This window comes from Myxine glutinosa, chromosome 6 (genome assembly GCF_964187855.1).
Source record: "Myxine glutinosa chromosome 6, kmMyxGlut1.1, whole genome shotgun sequence".
In the NCBI taxonomy this organism is placed as follows: domain Eukaryota; kingdom Metazoa; phylum Chordata; class Myxini; order Myxiniformes; family Myxinidae; genus Myxine; species Myxine glutinosa.
Genome location: NC_136266.1, coordinates 132488481 through 132508145, shown reverse-complemented (window position 1 = coordinate 132508145; position 19665 = coordinate 132488481). Strand labels below are relative to the sequence as shown.

The 19665-nt window shown below is 48.3% G+C and overlaps 1 protein-coding gene across 1 annotated transcript in view; it reads left to right on the top strand.

Annotated features, from left to right (window-relative positions):
• MASTL (microtubule associated serine/threonine kinase like) overlaps positions 1-19665 on the top strand; it is a 55112-nt gene that overhangs the window by 20786 nt on the left and 14661 nt on the right. Inside the window, exon 8 of the mRNA XM_068121097.2 lies at positions 2860-3918. Within this exon, the coding sequence (XP_067977198.2) occupies positions 2860-3918 (1059 nt within the window). The remainder of the gene's footprint in view (positions 1-2859; positions 3919-19665) is intronic.

Below are 19665 nucleotides of genomic sequence, written 5' to 3'. Positions count from 1 at the left end.
AATGATAACATCATGTTATCATGTTATATCGGTTTTCATCTGATCTCTCAATGGTGAAGCATCACTTAGTAGTTAAAGAATTCTCATATCCATATTCAGATCTTCATCAAAATAGAATCGATTCGTCCTTGTCACACACCCAACCTCTCCACCAAGTTTAATCCAAATCCGTCCATAATCCAAATCGGTTTTTTTTTTTTTCGTATACAAGATCGAGGCTCGTGGAAGAGCTAACATTAATCGCACAAAAAGTCAGACCGACACAAACCGACACAAAATAAGGGGAGCGGTAGACAAGATGGGGAGAGAGGGGGAAGGACACAAACACAACATTTGAGAGCAGGGAGGTGGGAGAGGTATAAAACATATGGACACTGCAAGGACTTCCAGGAAAGAAGTTGGAATTTCGAAAAAGTGTATCTGGGGTGAATTAGCGGGGGTAGAAAAGATCAAGGTTTTGGATGGGGGGAAGATAAGAGATGGTGGTGAACAGCTGTTTTAAAGACCTGGAGGGAGGAGTGGGATTGAAGGGAGTGGGGGAGTTTGTTCCAGAGGCGGGAGAAAAGGTGAATGAAAGAGTGAAGGTGAGCAGAGAGCCTAGATTTTGGCAGTTTCACCATAAGAGGGTTGCTGGCAGATCTTGTGCGACCTGTAGGAATATTTGGGGGACAGAGCCCAGAGAGAGTTGGAGGAGCAAGGCCGGAGAGGAGACGGTAGAAGACAGAAAGATCACCAACCTGCCTGCGGTGAGTGAGTGAAAGGCCCTCGGAGTTAGCTTCATCGCAGGAGATTCCAATGATTCTGAAAGCTTTGGCTTCAACAGTGTGAAGCCGAGCTAAGTGTGAGGCAGGCGCACCGGCCCAGAGGGGGGAACAGTATTCCATTGAGCTGCGGATGAAAGCCTTGTACGTGGTGAGGAGCTCAGGTGTGCCAGGGAAGGACTTCGCATGACGGAGGATGCCCAGTCGGCGACTGGCTTTGAGGCCAGCTTGGAAATGTGGTTTTCCCAAGAAAGATCATGGCAGATAGTGAGACCCAAAAGCTTGAGCGACAGAACTTCTTGGAGAGGATTGTTGAGAAAGTAGATGGGAGGGTTTTCCAGTCGGTCTTTTCGGAGAGACGTAGTAAGAGTGTGAGATTTGTCAGGATTGAAAGACATGTTCCACTTGTTTGACCAGTCTGTGATTTTGTCCAGGTCTGCAGAGAGTGAGGAGGCTGCAGGCTGCCGATCTGAGGGATGAGGAATGGAGCGGCAGAGAGTGGAGTCATCAGCAAAGAGATAGAGAGGATTTTCCAGAGAGTCGGAGAGATCGTTGATGAAGACCAGAAAAGCACAGGGCCCAGAACACTACCTTGGGGAACTCCAGCCAGAACAGGAAGGGGCGATGAGAGAAATCCATTCAGGGCCACACGTTGACTATGACCAGAGAGGAAGTCCGCAAGCCAAGCGTGGAGATTTCCATGGATACCATAGAAGGGGAGTTTGGTGAGCAGAGCTGTGTGCCAGACCGTATCGAAGGCATGCGATATGTCAAGAGAGACAGTTCTGATTTCCTGTTTGGCATTGAGGACCTCCATACATTGTTGAGACAGCAGAAGCTCGTCTGAAGTCCAGAGTAGAATGACCTCGTCTGAATCCAAATTGATGATCGGAGATCAAGCCATTGGAGAAGAGGAAGGATTTGATATCCGAAGCAATGATGGATTCCATGACTTTGCTGATAATTGGGAGCAGGCTGATTGGTTTGTAGTTGCAAGGATCTGTTTTTGCACCTTTTTTGTGTAAAGCGGTAATGTTTGCTGATTTCCAAGTTGCTTACAGATGACCTTGAGCAAAAGAGAGGGTGAAAAGATCAGAGAGAGGGTGAGATAGAGTGGCAGAGCAGGATTTTAGGACCCGTGGGCTGATGCTATCTGGTCCAGTTGCAGAATCAGAGTCGAGGTTTGACAAAAACTTCTCCACCTTGTCAGGAGAGAAGGACACCTAACCCTAACCCTAACAACCCCCCCCCCCCTCACCCCCCCCCCCCCATTTAAATATGTAAGCATTTAAACAGATATTTACCCTTTTATTTATTTTGCCATTTGCATTCAGACGAGACATCGGAGGCTACTTCATCGTGATGGTTGGTGTTTTTACCAATTACTGTCAAGCCCAAGGTTTATCGTGTACTTAAATATTTTATTGATCATGTAAGTGGTTGGATTAGTAAATGAAGAACAGCCATAATGGCCGCCTGAGCACTTGCCTCATGGCATGCTCATTCAAATCTCATGTGCGACTGATTAGTTCTCATGTGCGACAAACATCCACCTGTTATGCATCGTACAAATTTACAAACTCTTCTCTGAGGCTTCGTCATTAGAGCAAACATGATCTCATTATCGAGCCATAATGCTTGACTTTTGCCAATTTCATTAAATATCCTTTTTAGTTTAATATCGCTGGTGTTGGGCTAGCGGCTAGGGTGCCGGCTTAGGATCCTAGGATCCTGGGTTCGAATCCCGGTCGATCGCTGAATTAACGCCAGGGGGGTTGACTCAGCCTGTCATCCTTCCGAGGTCGGCTAATTGAGTACCAGTTCACTGGTAATTCCCTGTTTGTCGTTAAAGGCGGAAAAAAGGGTTGGCGTCAGGAAGGGCATCCGGCCGTAAAACATTGCTTCAAAAAGGGGACCAAAAAACATCAACCACGGTTCCCGAAAAAGGCCAACCCCCGCTTTGCGGGGAAAAATGGCCTCTAAAGGTGTTTTTTTAAATTTATATCGCTGCATGTTCGATATTGTGTGCGGGAGGGGGAAGGGAAGAAATTTGTTTGAAAGTTGGTTGACTGCAGCTGCATGATGTTTTGTTTTCCAGGAAAAGGCCAAGAAGACCTTGCCAAGCTGGAAATATTCAAAGAGTTTTCGTGTCTATGTTAGACCAGATGACTTCAGCAACCAAATTATCCCTACATCACCCGATCAAGGAATTGCTTCTTTCAGCACCTTTGAAATAAACCACAAAACAAGTCTTGAGCCAGCAAATACAAAAGTAAATGGTTTGAAAACATTCACAGACGTTTGGCAAGAAGAGCAACAGCATAGCAATGCATATGCTTACACATGCCTTGAAACAATGGAAGAAAACAAAGAAAACCTGTTCATTCCAAAGGTGAGAAAAACATGCCTGACACCGGAGAATTTGAGATCTACCAGGAGCTTCAACAACATCAAGCGCAAATTTGACCAACTGCTGAGTCCTGATGATGAATATCGCTCGAACAAAAAGCGAGTCTGCAAGTTTGCCAGGGAAAACATTAGCACTGGCATAACCAGCATTGTTAAAACTCTGACAATTGGGGCAGATCCTGTTGCAGAAAAGCCAGTAACCACGACTCCTCCACATCAGGCAAGTCGAGCATTCAAAGGTGGCACGAGTAGTTCAGATCAGCCTGGCGTGGCCAAGAATCTGCTCTTGGAAATTCAGAGTCAAGCAAAGCGTGGCCTAAATGTGGTCACCATCAGTCCGAAAATGGCTCAGGCAGGAAAATGTAGCCCCGACGTCTCGTCTGAAAGTTCGCTTATCGAGCTCTTTATACCAGAATTTGACAACAGTGGGCACGACATGTCTTTTGAAAATGAGATGGAATGCAAGCGAGATAGGACTGAAGAGAAATTGCAACCAGAGAGCATAATTTTAAAATCCCATCCCTCCTGCGATGTGATTCAAGCCCTTTTGAAGCTTGAAGTTCCCAGCAAGTGCTTGCCACCCCACTCTAAGCGCCGCTCATCCATCGTTTTTATGAGTCTGGATAACCACGTGAACAGCCCGAGGGTTAGTCCCTCTTTGTCAACCTTGCATTCTTGTTTCTCCCTGGCTGCACTGCATACTTCACCGATGCCCAGCACTTCTGGGTTGGAGGACAACCGTCTTTCTGTAAGGATCACTTTGTTGCGCTGTGTTGCTCGGCATGCTTTTGCTTTTCAACTTCAGTTTAAAATTGCTGTCCTATTCCATGGATTTTATTAAAGGGTAGCCCAAACGCTTAGACCACCTCAATGCTAATCTATTCCTTGATGCCCCACAAAATATATATGGTCTTTTTCTGGATTGCGATTTATAAAGTCGGTAATTTTGTGATTAAAAGTCGAAATCATCTTCACGATTAGCCATGATGTTACATAGTGAAAGCAACCGCCACTTCCATGTTGTCCACACATAACATCAAGGAATGATTTAACTCAACTGGCGAATAGTTTTCGAATTTCTACGAATATGCCTCGTCAAAGCACGTGGTTGTACTAATACAAATTGAGATGGTTTCATGCCACACCAATGGCGGAAAGATCCGAGGGTTGCCAGAAATTGGATAAGGCTTGTCTGAAATACCCCAGTGTGGATCCGGCCTACAAAATATTCACTTTTATGTTCCGAACATTTTACAGAGCACTGCAACAAAAAAACGAAAACAGAAATGGCTAGATCTTGTGGTTTTCCACCATGATTAAGAGAGATGCTGTTTGATCTATTTTCCCCCACGATTAAGTGAAAAACAACCATCGCATGAATCTGTAACATCTCTGCCGAGCTACCAACACAGGCGATTTAAGTGGTGAATCGAACTCGTGTTGGCCTGCCTGTGACCGATCTCACCTCGATAGATGTGCTGGCTAACATTGGCACCACCGTGCCCTGTGCATCTGAACAACTCATAAACCCTAGCTGACAATACCCACGACCACCCATCCCCCCTCTTCCCCACCCCACACCGCTCTCCACAATCCCCCATCGACCATCACCCCCACAATACCCATCACCATCCCCACACAATCCCCCATCAACCGCCACCCTAGCTAACAATACCCACGACCACCCACACCCCACCACCCTCTACCACCCCACACCCCACCAACCTCTGCCACCCCCAAACAATTCCTTATCAACCACCATCCCACAAAAACATCCGGACAAACTTTATCTTTAAATTGATTTTCATTCTGATGGAGAGGAGATGGAATGTAATGCTGTTCCTGTTCCATGTTTTATGAGTATACGTATAGATGTATGTATATATATATATATATATATATATATATATATATATATATATATATATATATATATATATATCTATATATATATATATATATATATATATATATATATATATATATATATATATATATATATATATATATTGTTGCGAATATGGAATTTGGCCTCCATATCCGCTTGTAAATATTCCCCTATTTTCTCCAATACTCCCCAACTTTCCCCAATCCCCCATTCCCTAGTCCCATTGCATGTAAATAACAATCAGTAGAGCCGACCTTCCCCTTATTCCCCCATTAAATGTCGTGCCCAGGTCCACCGCACCACACGTAGACAACTTTCGGACATCTTCCTAGTTATTCTTATTCTATGTCAGTTAAGGCCTCGTCTCCATTAATTATGACTCTTCGTTGCACCAGAATGTGATTATATGGCATCAGTAGTGAGTTTAGGACCTTTCCCATACCTCCTTCCATCTTCTTCCCCAACAATTACAACAACAACAGAGGAGATGGCGGCGGAGCGGGGGAGGATGCGTCCTCACACCGGCTCGATTAGCGCCATTGACCACGCGCTCCACGGGGTTACCACGGAGGGGCTGGCTGTCAGCTCCTCCTCAAGGGCGGAGCCTGGTAACCCCCCGCACCCAATCAGAAGGGCGGACCGATTCCATCTGGGGCGGCGCTAGCGAGCCGAGGGCGTGTCACTCCCCGCCGGATATACGCGGCCACGCGCCGGATGTGACGTCAGATGCGCCCCCAGCTGGAGAAAGAACGTTGCCTGCGATCGCAGAGAGGAAGAGAACCCGCCTGTGAAAGAACGTTACCTCCGAGCGCTGAAACCTCCCGCATCTCTGGACCGGACCGGGTCGATTCTAACCTTTGAGCACAGGTGCACCTGGAGCCATCGACAACCGCTTTCCTGCCATCAACCCCCGTGTGAGTCAGCTTTGTCCCGTTTATCTGTCGTCTGTTGGGAATAATATAAGATTGTGTCTAAGTGCCTGTCTTCCTATGATGTACCTCTCGTCCCTGTAATCTAACCTTTCCGTACGAATATAATCTCCTCCGGAGGTCTTGAGAATTGAAACATTGGTGTCGTATTGTGTTATTGTAATCCAGCCGGGTGTCTTCTTTTCCTTATTGAGCCAGCATCGCGCGACTAGTCAACGTTCGGGTATAATATCGAGCATAATCTTGTGCAGACGTGGTCATCCCAAAACCGCTCGGTGAATAACATCCAAGCCACGTCTGTAACAATTGGTTGTCAGGAGTTGGATTCGAACCTGGGACTAAATTTATTTAGCCCAAATTTTGGAACACCAATTGTACTATTAGAGTAACAATTGGTGTCGAGGAGTGAGATTCGGACCCGGGACTAAATTAGTTAGGCCCAAATTTTGGGAGGGAAAATCGAGCCGGAGCGCGTACGGCGCTCGACCAAATCGATCCGGAGCGCGGTCCCGCGGTTACTGCGCTCGACGAAATTATAACAGCAAAATTTGTAATTGTTTTACGAAACTCGAATTTTGCAAGTCGCGCTATGGCGGATCAAGACGGCTGGGGTCCGGTAGGGGAGAGTGAGGCAGGGTCGGTCCAGGACCAAATTGAGGGACATGAGGGACATGAGGAGAGCGAAACAGCGGGGGTAGCAGGTGCACAAAATGGCGCTCTCGCGCACGATGCTTCAGGCGCGCAAAAAGGCGCCTCGCTGGTCACCGTGCCCGTGACCGAAGTAGCGCCGCTGGGAAGATTGGAACTTTTTTTTATACAAATGACGGCCCTTATGGAAAAGAATAGTGAGCGATTGGAAAACCAAATGGGGGTAATGAGGGACGAAGCGAGGGGTACCGGTGAGAAGTTAGACAATAATTTTGAGGAGTTAGACAAGAAAATTGGGAAGTTAGACAATAATTTTGAGGAGTTAGACAAGAAAATTGGGAAGTTAGACAATAATTTTGAGGAGTTAGACAAGAAAATTGGGAAGTTAGACAATAATTTTGAGGAGTTAGACAAGAAAATTGGGAAGTTAGACAATAATTTTGAGGGGTTAGACAACGGGATAAAAGAGGTGAGAAATGGGTTAGAGGGGTTAGAAAACAGGATGGAAGGCAAATTGAGGGACATGAGGGACCAAGCGGAAAGGGAAGTTAACCAAATGGGGCAGCAGATAGAGGGGGTCAGAATGGGGGTAGAAACCAAACTGGATGCTCACAGGGAGGAAATGGAGCAGATGAGGGTGGCATCTGGGCAGGAGATGCAAGTGATGGGAGAGCAGATCAGAAGAGGAGTGAGTGAGGAGGTCGGAGGAGTGCGCGAGGAGGTGAGGCACTGTAAGGAGCACATGGAGAAGGAGGTGAGAAAGGGGACTGTAAAGTTACAAGGGGGCATAGAGGACCTGACGCAGGAGGTGGAGCAGCTGACGGTGGGACAGACGGAGTTAGTGGAGCAGGTTCAAAGGAACACTGCGGTATTAGGAGGTTTAAAGGCGACACAAAAAGAAATTAAAAACGACTTGATAGCGACACAGAGGCAATGTCAGATGGTACGTGAGGGACTGACAACGAGGTTGGACGAGGTGATAGAGGTAATGGAGACGAAGGACCGGCAGGTGAGGACGCACCTGGAAACGGTCAAGGTAGCCTTAGAGGATGAGCTTGAGGAGACGTACCGGGGAATAAAAGAGGTGAAGCACAAATTAGAAGAAGTGGAAGAAGGGATGAGCGAAATTAAGAAGCGACGGAGAGGGGATAAGAAAGAGATAAAAGAGGAGATAAAAGAATTGGTCCAAAGTCTGTGTTTGGATCGTGATGATGTGCTCATTAACCGGATGAGGGATTCGCAGGTGATGGAGGAGAAGCGAAGAGGAAGAGGACCCGGTGTAAGTGGTGACCAATATGGTCGTGCGTATGATGCGCCAGGTGATTTAAGAGGCTTGGGGGTCGAGATAGACCCGGGTGTTCGTGAGAGGCCGTTGGTGAAGTGTGCGACAGGTCTGGTGTGCGAAAATGGAGGTGTGCAAGAAAGTCCGACTCTGGGGTGTGTGAGGAAAAAGTGCGTGCCAAGGAGTGAGTGTGCTGGCGAGAGTGAGTCGGTCGTAGCGTGTGTGCGAGGGAGCACATGGAAGCGCGGGGTGGTGAGTGTTACAGAGGGTGTGACGGGAGAGTGTGCGCGAGAAAGGTGTGTGACGGACAGGTGCATGAGGAAAGAGTGCGCTGTCAGAAGTAAGGAAGAGTGTCCACCTGTGGTGAGTGTTACAGAGGGTGTAACGGGAGAGTGTGCGCGAGAAAGGTGTGTGACGGACAGGTGCATGAGGAAAGAGTGCGCTGTCAGAAGTAAGGAAGAGTGTCCACCTGTGGTGAGTGTTACAGAGGGTGTAACGGGAGAGTGTGCGCGAGAAAGGTGTGTGACGGGCAGGTGCACGAGGAAAGAGTGCGCTGTCAAGAGTAAGGGTGAGTGCGCTGTCAAGAATGGAGGTGAGAGTAGTGAGAGTGACAAGGAGAGTGAGTTAGTGGTGACAGGTGAGCGAGGATGTACACCTGGGATGGAAGGATGCACACCTGGAATGGTAGAGCGTGAGTGGGAATGCACGCTGGAGTTGGTGGTGAGGCACATGGTTGGGTGTGCGAATGAGGGCACACCTGTGATTGTCACAGAGGAGGTGACAGAGGAGGGGGCGCGAAGAGGTGTGTTAGTGAGGTGTGCGAGCAACGAATGTGTGCCAAAGTGTTCGGTGGTCAGGTGTGTGACCAAGGCGGTGAGTGGAGTGAGGGTACCTGGGTGTGTAAGGAAGGGTACGAGGAGCATGGGCACAGCTGGATGTGTGAGCAAGGAACGGGCTGCGGGGTGTAAGCATGCAGGTGAAGCATCGACATTAAACGGGTTAGAGGTTAGGTCGACTTTTAGCCGAATCGGGCCCTCGGTGCGTGCTGGGCCTCGCTTTGAACGGCCGCGTCCGTGCTCCACTAGGCGGAGCGGGCGACCCGATAGAAAGGGTCGTCATGGCGACCACTTTTTGTTGAGGCATTCCGGCAGGTCGAGATCGGGACATTGGATGGCTCCACGCCGAGGTGATGCGTGGGATCTCGGCCCGGGTAAGCCCCCGTCCCTGCACCGAATGCCGGACGCATCCAGCCGCTGGCACAAAACAACCAGCATCCATTGCTTGGCTTTACGAAGCCGGGCTTTGGACAGGGATTGGCGCACCGAGAGGTATTAGTGAGTCGACTGGGTGATGAGGTTAGTGTTTTGGACCCAAAATTAGAGAAAAACAAAATTTGATGATTGGCAAGGGATTGGCAGTAGTGATTGGCAGATGATGGGTAGTGATTGGCAAATTTTTAATTTGTTGAAATTTGATGTGCAAAATTGGTAGTGAGAGACCCCCGATGTGGTGGGATGGCAAATCCACCATCCCTCACAGGTGGGGCAAAGGAGCAATAGTTTATGGGGTGTATGGCAGTGAAAACTAGCCCGGGTGGGTTAGGTTATATTGTAGGGATCTAGCGAAGATGACATTAGGTGACGTTAAGTTTAGTTAGTGACTGATACCTGTAGTAGGGACGCAGGTAGTTTAGTGTGGATGATAATGACGAGGGAGCGCAATAGTTTAAAGGGACGACTGGGAAGCGCAAGTTTCAGAGGGGAGTAGTTAGCTGAGATGATGCCGTGTGTGTGAAGATTGAACAGGTGAGAATTGAACAAGTGTGATTGCACAGGTGTGCAACTGGACAGGTGTGTGGAGCAGTGTGTGAGTAGTGAGTGTGTGGATCAGCGCGAATGCGCTTGGGGAGAGAAGGGTGCAGGTGGCACCAGGTGTGAGAGCACAGGTGTGCAGGTACAGGTGTGTGGAGAGAGTGGGAGTAAGTGGTACGGAGTGGTGTGCATGGTGCGAAGGTGTGAATGGGGGAAGAGTGGACCCCATCACGGATACCCGGGGCGGGTAGTGTAAGTGTTAGGTAGAGGGTACAGGTAAATTGTGGTTGGATATTGGCATCTGTGGTGCGGTTGCAGAATGGTGTTGTGAATGGGTGCATTAGTGTTGTGGAAATGGCTGGGCGTGTAGCCTGTTAGTGTGTGTAGTTGGTTGGGCACTCCACCACTGTGAGGATGTCGGCCAGGTGAGGCCGCAGGTGGGCTCTGGGAGCCGGTAGAGTTGTGGATGGGGCCCGAGGATCCGGAGGATGGACCCGGGTAGCCCAGTGCCAGAGAGGGCACCGAGTGGGGAGAGTGCCAGAGGGCCTTCCCCTGGTAGTTAGGTTAGGGTAAGGAGCAGGTAAGCTCGGAGGCAACTGCAGTGGTGGAGGTGTGCAGGTGGGTAGACCCACTGGGAGAGGTACACGCCGCAGCCCAGAAATTGTGCGAGGGCACCGGGAGATGAATCGGGGGAGTGAGACCCCAAATTGAAGAGCACCACAGTTTGGCCAATGGGAATTGGGTTTTTAGAACCCATAGTGTAAGAGGGCCAATGGGTTGGCCGGAGAAAGACCCCGGGTAGTGTAAAGTTGTTAAAGTCATTTAGGAAATAGTTAGGATTGAAGAACCTGTCGCACCATACGCAGCCACTTACCTGTGATGATGATGACTCCACACCTGTGTTTTCTTTGTTTTGTTGCAGGAGATGAATTGCTGTGTGGATTTGTGAGACGCATCACGACGTGGATGAGACATTGGGGTGATTCCATCTCTCCCTCCCTAGGAGGGACTGATGATGAATTGGTAATGGCAAATTTTGATGTTCAGTTGGAGATGGCAAATTTTGATGAGAGTTGAAAATGGCAAATTTGATTGGTTAGGAGGGAGAGAAGACGAATTTGGTTTATGGGAGGAACGGGGAAGACAGTAGGGATGTTTGTTGATTTGTAAAGTAGATGTTTATGGGTAGTGTTGTGTTGTGTGGATACAGTAAGGGGTAAGGGAGGGGCCATGTAGGTTACCTGGTGGGGGGGGGGGGGGGCGTACGATAGGAACGTACCTGTCTCACCTGGTTCCCATGTGCCCCCAGTGTGCATCACCTTACATTGCGTGCACTTTTGCGCCCTTACCACCTTACTCACTTGTCTGCTTCTTTTGTCTCCCACCTCCGAGGATCTGGCTTTGGGGTAGAGAGAGAGGAGAGAGAGGTGCTGGCTGCGCAGTTGTGGGCCTGCACTTTCGCTGTTTACTGCCGGGATCGATACACCATATGGACCGCAATGTTTGTGGCCACCCACAATGGACCGCAGTTCGTTTGCGGCCAAGCACCACCCGGGGATGGACCTATGGGTCAACGTGGCACCTATGCCATAAAGGTGAACCACTGTTAATTAACACCACTGAAGGCCACACGAAGAGCAAGAGACACCTGCAGGGTTAGGGGTTGTCGCATTTATTTTTAATCATTGAACAATGGTGACTGCACCGATTGGTGGTGGGGTGGTGCTTTTGATGCTGGGATGGGGTGCTCTGCACGTTATTAAAGGCTGTCGGCCACAGAGCACTCGTGGGTTGGTGTATCGATGCTGGCAAGCGCGCTCTCTCTATGCATAACATCTGCATGTGTTCCTCCAAAGACAGGTCCTGGATCGTAGTGTAGATATCAGCGTAATCTTGTAAATAATGCTCCCTACCGGCTGTATGTTTAGTTTGAGAATTCTTTCCGGATTCGGTTATCCTGTGGGTGTGTTTCTGTGAGGAGAAGGGTGCAACGTCGCAGGGGGACATATTTACTCATTTGTGAATATCTGTAAAACTGTCGCACTCAGGGTAGAGTTAATAGTAGAGGGAACTACATTGCGTGCCACACTAAAGTAGGTAAAAATTTATCGGGTCGGGACGCCCCGAGGGTAGAGAAGGGTGCAATGTTGCGAATATGGAATTTGGCCTCCATATCCGCTTGTAAATATTCCCCTATTTTCTCCAATACTCCCCAACTTTCCCCAATCCCCCATTCCCTAGTCCCATTGCATGTAAATAACAATCAGTAGAGCCGACCTTCCCCTTATTCCCCCATTAAATGTCGTGCCCAGGTCCACCGCACCACACGTAGACAACTTTCGGACATCTTCCTAGTTATTCTTATTCTATGTCAGTTAAGGCCTCGTCTCCATTAATTATGACTCTTCGTTGCACCAGAATGTGATTATATGGCATCAGTAGTGAGTTTAGGACCTTTCCCATACCTCCTTCCATCTTCTTCCCCAACAATTACAACAACAACAGAGGAGATGGCGGCGGAGCGGGGGAGGATGCGTCCTCACACCGGCTCGATTAGCGCCATTGACCACGCGCTCCACGGGGTTACCACGGAGGGGCTGGCTGTCAGCTCCTCCTCAAGGGCGGAGCTGGTAACCCCCCGCACCCAATCAGAAGGGCGGACCGATTCCATCTGGGGCGGCGCTAGCGAACCGAGGGCGTGTCACTCCCCGCCGGATATACGCGGCCACGCGCCGGATGTGACGTCAGATGCGCCCCCAGCTGGAGAAAGAACGTTGCCTGCGATCGCGGAGAGGAAGAGAACCCGCCTGTGAAAGAACGTTACCTCCGAGCGCTGAAACCTCCCGCATCTCTGGACCGGACCGGGTCGATTCTAACCTTTGAGCACAGGTGCACCTGGAGCCATCGACAACCGCTTTCCTGCCATCAACCCCCGTGTGAGTCAGCTTTGTCCCGTTTATCTGTCGTCTGTTGGGAATAATATAAGATTGTGTCTAAGTGCCTGTCTTCCTATGATGTACCTCTCGTCCCTGTAATCTAACCTTTCCGTACGAATATAATCTCCTCCGGAGGTCTTGAGAATTGAAACATTGGTGTCGTATTGTGTTATTGTAATCCAGCCGGGTGTCTTCTTTTCCTTATTGAGCCAGCATCGCGCGACTAGTCAACGTTCGGGTATAATATCGAGCATAATCTTGTGCAGACGTGGTCATCCCAAAACCGCTCGGTGAATAACATCCAAGCCACGTCTGTAACAATATATATATATATATATATATATATATATATATATATATATATATATATATATATATATATGTATATTTATATGTGTATGTATATATATATATATATATATATATATATATATATATATATATATATATATATATATATATATATATAATATATATAATATATATAATATATATATATATATATATATATTGTTGCGGATATGAAGATTGCATTTTTTTTGATTGTGTGTATTGTGGTGGTAAATTGTTGTGTAACATTGGTTGAATATGGCCCCTCCTGCCTCCAGAGTTGTGTAAAGGTAAAAAGGTCGTCCCGGTAGTTATTCCATGAAACACCACATTGTAGACCCGATAAAACCCTTGTTCAGTAGCTTAAATCTTATTATGTGTTTTAGAGTAAGGCCTTGTCTTCCATTAGAATAATACTCCATTGCACCGAATCAATTAAGAATAGCTCCCCTTCAATACTTCCATTTCCCAGCCAAACTCTCCATTTGCGGGTAAAGCAGTTCACAAGCGTGGGGTGCACGCCCTCTCATTTCGCTGCTATTTTGAATATGTGCTCCGTGCTCTGTTTGAACAGGAGGGGCGGGGTCCGCCGGGAGAGGCAAGCCCAGGGCGCGCCGCGAAGGGCGGGGCTGTTCAGCCCCATGCCCAAATAAGGAAACAAGCCCGTGGCTCGCCACGAGGTGCGTGCCGTCGGCGCCATCCCCAAATAAGGAGACAAGCCCGTGGGATTACCATACAAGGTCACGAAACAGAGCACGGGGGAGGAGGGCGGGTACCGAAACCGAGGAGGGCGTGTCAGACCCGCGCTGAAGGTTTGGGAGAGAAGGGTGCGACGATCGCTGGGACAAGCGACACCAGATATACGGCAGAGGAGTCCAGGTGCGTAAGAGGGTTGGCAGTCCACCGGGAGAGAGTTCAGAGTAGCACCGGAGTTGCGTGAGAGATACGAAAAGCCTTTGACAAAGAGCCGCTTCAACCAGCCACGTGAAGCCCTGACGGGGGCAGCGAGTGACCCTGCCGGCGTGCGCTGTAAAGCCGAATACAAGGAGCTGCCGGCGTGCGCTGTAAAGCCGAATACAAGGAGCTGCCGGCGTGCGCTGTAAAGCCGAATACAAGGAGCTGCCGGCTCCTCGCCTCCCGCCCGGAGTGGACCTGCTCGCTGTGCCCTGTGATCCCACCTGCTCATCCCTCCAAACGATTCCTACCCTTCCATCCATTTGCGTACGTGAGTTTGTTTTGTTCGTGCTGTCCTGGGTAGTAACTAAGTCTGTATAAGCTAGTAATTTTCACTGTCACCTGCGTTTTCATGTCCACTGTAAATACCCGTGACTGCTCTTTTTGCTTATGTGTGTGTAAATAATAATAAACCCCGTTACTCTTCTGTACTCTTCTTCTTCTTCCTCTTTGCATTCGTCGTCTTAGTCTTTTCCACATTGAGTATCTGTGGCGCGATACGGCCAACGTTTGGGTGAATCGGGTTTAGTCCGGGAACAACTGTTCGGTCGCGGAGCCTCCGCTCGGCAAATATAACATCCTTAACCGCGTACCGTAACAATATATATACATATATACATATATATATATATATATATATATATATATATATATATATATATATATATATATATATATATATATATATATATATATATATATATATATATACACAAAGAATTAAGTTAAGCACCCCCCCCCCGTTTTTTTACAACCTCGCACATTACAAGTTTGTTGTCGTCAAAACAGTGTAATATACCCATGTTATTGCTATATTTTCTGGAGAAGGGATATTATGGTCACATAAAAACATAACAATCATGCCGTTTTCAATATTTTATTCTGAATAATTTAAGGTGAAATTTTTTGGGAATTTTAGGCATATTTTCACCTCAATTTAAGTATGGAGCTATAGGTCCATCACGGACAGTGTGGATGACGTTTATGTTTTCTAACGTACAGTCATTGTTCTGAGAAGACCTCTAGCGATCTTTGCGTCAATAACGTGTGTAGGACCCACGTGATCGGATCACTGACTCAACCCTACGTCTCATAGACCCTGTAAGCCGTCGTATGCGTTGCTGTGGCAGGTTGTTCCATTCCCGATGTAATGCACGTTCCAATTCATCCAGATTGGCTATTGGAGGGACCATCTTCGCAATTTGTCGTCCCAACATGTCCCGAACTGCATTACATCGGGAATGGAACAACCTGCCACAGCAACGCATACGACGGCTTACAGGGTCTATGAGACGTAGGGTTGAGTCAGTGATCCGATCACGTGGGTCCTACACACGTTATTGACGCAAAGATCGCTAGAGGTCTTCTCAGAACAATGACTGTACGTTAGAAAACATAAACGTCATCCACACTGTCCGTGATGGACCTATAGCTCCATACTTAAATTGAGGTGAAACTATGCCTAAAATTCCCAAAAGATTTCACCTTAAATTATTCAGAATAAAATATTGAAAACGGCATGATTGTTATGTTTTTATGTGACCATAATATCACTTCTCCAGAAAATATAGCAATAACATGGGTATATTACACTGTTTTGACGACAACAAACTTGTAATGTGCGAGGTTGTAAAAAAACGGGGGGGGTGCTTAACTTAATTCTTTGTGTATATATATTGTTGCGGATCTCAGACGTCAGCTCTCCCCTTATCAAGAGGGGGTTAATCCCCTTGTCTTTTATCTGGCCGACGCAACCCTGGGGGTTATAACGTTCCTTCCGGTCGGTGGTAAATAGGGTTGTTGATCGAGTTTTAGTCCTATTACCTAAGTACTACCACCGACCGTGAAGTAAGGGAATAACTCCCGCTCGAATCACGGATATCATGTGGAAACGCCGAGCGGATAGCGATCCGCGATCCGAGCTGTTAACAATGGCTAGTCCCGATTGTAGCGGTTCCTAATCGTGCCGCGTTTACCCAATGGAGAAAAGACTAGGACGATCGGATTGAGAGGAAAATAGGAAGAACAGATTGATTTATTAATTATGTACAAAGAAGAAGAGGAAACGAAAGAATGTACAAGAAAGAAAGAGGAAGGAAAAGTACGCAGGGCAGCCTTAGACAGTCTTACTCTATTCCCTGGACACGGGCCCGATCGCTCAGATTCGGTCTCAGACTTCAGACTCACACGGGGATGCAGATGGTAGGATGGAAGGTCCGGCGATGGTGTCCAGGCTCCAATCCGGCTCCGGTCCAGCAGACGAAACCCTGCAGGCAGCTCTCCACGTAGTGTAACGCGAGCGGACAATTATAATGACGGGGGAAGGTAAACTTTGGCTATCGGCGTACGTAATTCGTGTACCGGCGCTTTTGTACTGGCGCTACTGGTCTTACTCGCCCCAAGCGCCCCCTCCCCAATGTCCTGCACGCTGCGGTTCTTGGCAATGCGTGCCGCGCGCTCGCCCTTAGTACAGCGGGTTGCCACAGCGCTTCCTTTGCAATACCAATGCTTGGCTTCAGTCTTCGGTAATGAGCGCTGCTCCGTAAGTTCTTATCACAAGCCAACCTCCCATCACGTCCTTCCAACCACGATAAGTCTTCTGTGCACAGTCCTGTTCAACGAGCGCCGCTGCATAAGTCCTTTTACCAAGCGCGATTCCTTGCAGTCCTCTCCGCACAGTCCTATTCAAGGGCTTTGCGTGCGCGCTTTTATAACCAAGCCAGCGAACGCTCTGGAAGCCCCAAACCACGCCTGTCAGGCGATGCCACTCCAGCCCTGGTTGGCTGGTTATGGCTTACTGGCCCCGCCTTGATGGCTGGTTGACGTGGCCTTCATCCTGGCGCTCCGCCCCCTTTTCGGGCCTTACCTCGTGGGTTTCTGGGCTGGTTTGAGCGGAAGCCCAGCGAGGTTGCGAACGCTGCTGACAAAGGCGTGTAACAAATTGGGAAGGGCCATGGGGCACAGACTGGAGCGAGCTTAATGGCGTCGCTTGGAAGGGAGGCTGCCAAAATGAACGGAAGGGCCTACTCTTATTTGATTGACACAACGCAGATGCAACTATTGGAAAATGGCCTTATCTAAACACAGACTATGAAATAACTGACGTCCTAAGGTGACCTACGTGTTGCTTGTGGCCTACCTATGGGGTGCTACCTTTAACCTTTAATGATGTTATATTTATTTACATTTGTGGGTTCTCAAAACCGCAACACTGCACCCCTCCTTTTGCCAGGCTCGGCCCGAGCCGAAACCTGGGTGAGGACTACTTTTACAACTACATGTGACACTTAGGTGTGGTTTCCCTCTACATTTAACCTCACCCTGAGTGCGACAATTTTAACACTAGATATGTCCCACCTGCTGCGTTGTTCTACCTAACTGACTCACGCCCACAATTAACCGAATTAAGGAATGGTTTTCAAACTATACATAAAGCCGGTGGGGAGCATGTTATTTTCAAGACTACTATTAATTATTTACAACTACAACCTGTCTTTTGTGAGGAAAAGAAGAGAGATTTTGATAAGAGGAAATACCAATTGCACTGCACTGCACTGATACACCATACACCCATATGTACCACAAATGCACCATAATAAACAAAATGCACGAAAAGCACCATCAATGAAAATGCACAAAAACAAACATTTTAAAATAATCAAGGATGATGTCTTGTACTTGTCTTGACCGCTGGGCCGATGGATCTTGGCTTGATATTCTTACTTGATGGATTAATTAATAAAAAGGGCACAAACCGCGTCCGCTTTTTTATTTATGGCCAGCCGGGCCAGCATAGGTGGTCCGCCTGCATGGCATGTGCGCCACTTAAAACACAGTGGTCCACAAGCAAGATGCTGCTGGCAGCAAAGGTGCCCCGCCACAGAACGTGTGGTCCATATGGTGTATCAGTGCAGGCAGGCAGGCAGGCAGCAGGGTGCAGGCAGCAAGAGTGCGGCCGCACAATTCAGGGCACCTGCACACTCCCCTCGCACAAAGGACCATGGTCCATGAGTGGGAAAGGAAGACAAAGCAGAGGTTAGCGGGGCGCAAGGGTACACATCATAACCAGGCAATGCGACATGAAGGGCGCGGGAGAGCGAGCTGAGAAAGCTCGTCCCTACTCGTACGTCACCCCCCATGTCAGCCTACACTACCCTTGCCCTTCCCCGTATTTACACAATTTACAAATTTGTCGCTACATTTTGTCTTTCCCATCCCCTCTAATTCCAAATTCGTTCCCAATCCCTCCCAAGAAGGAAGGGATGGAATATTACATACAATGTCTCACCCACGTCAAGATGTGTCTTACATTCCCAAATCATTTGCCAAAACCTGGTGTGGAGTCCTATCACCTCGGTGAGTGGATGCAGATGGTGCGAAGAGATTTTCTCCTAACTGTACTCTAATTGACATTAACTCTTTACTCTACCCGGGGTCTCGCCCTGCCAATCCATTGGCCATCTTACACTATGTGGTTCTAAAAACCAATTCCCATTGCCCATACTGTGGTGCTCTCCCAATTTGGGGTCTCACTCCCCCATTTTTTCTATCTGTGCCCTCGCACAATTTCGGGGCTGGGTCGTGTGGCTCTCCCAGCAGGTCTACTTACCTGCGCACCTCCGCCACTGAAGTCGCCACCCGAGCTTGCCTAGCTCCTCACTACTCTAACCTGGGGAAGGCCCTCCCTGGCATTTACCCCCTCTATGCCCCCTCTGGCATTGGGCTACCCGGGTCCTCCTTCTCAGATCCTCGGGCCCCGCTGAACACTACTGAACTCTACCTGGCTCCCAGAGCCTACCTGCGGCCTCACCTGGCCGACAGACTACCAGTGGCGGAGTGCTCATTTAACCACATGCACGAACAGGCTCACACGCCCAGCCATTCCACTTCACTTATGCACCCCTCTCAGCACTTCATTGCTACTACACGCATCACAGATGTCAATATCCAACAAATTTACCTACTCCCTCTACCTAACTTTAAACTACCTGCCCCGGGTACTCGTGAAGGGGTCCATCTTCCCCCATCCACTCGTTCGCACCATGCACTCCACACCACTCATTCCACACACCATCTACTCCACACCATTAATTCCATACCACTCATTGGTCTCACTTGCACACCATGCAAGCCATCACTCAATACACTTACACTTGTCCACAATACTCTTCTCTTACACACACACACACACACACACACACACACACACACACACACACACACACACACGCACACGCACACGCACACGCACACGCACTCACACACGCACACACTTTTCACAAGCATTGCCTCTCAATTCCTCATTTGCTCACCAGCACCACCAAGGCTCTCATACCCAATGCCTCATTTCAAGCCCATGCACACAGTGGTTCCCACAATTACATACACACATCATTCACGAGCATTGCCTCATTTCATCACCAGCACTACCAAGACTCTCATTCCAATGCCTCATTTGCGCATAAAGCGCATCCTCCAGCTCATACACACAGCATCATTTAATCTACCTATTTCCCCTAATATTAGTGCTTCCCTGTCATCCCTTATACTAAGCACATCCCTCGTCATTATCATCCACTTAATCTCTCTACGTCCCCACTACTTGTACAATGTCACTACTTAAATCTCGGTCTCCTAAAGTCTTTTCTAAATCTCTACCAATTATCCTAACCCGCCCTCGGCGAGCTTTCACTGCCAAACCCCATAAACTATAGCTC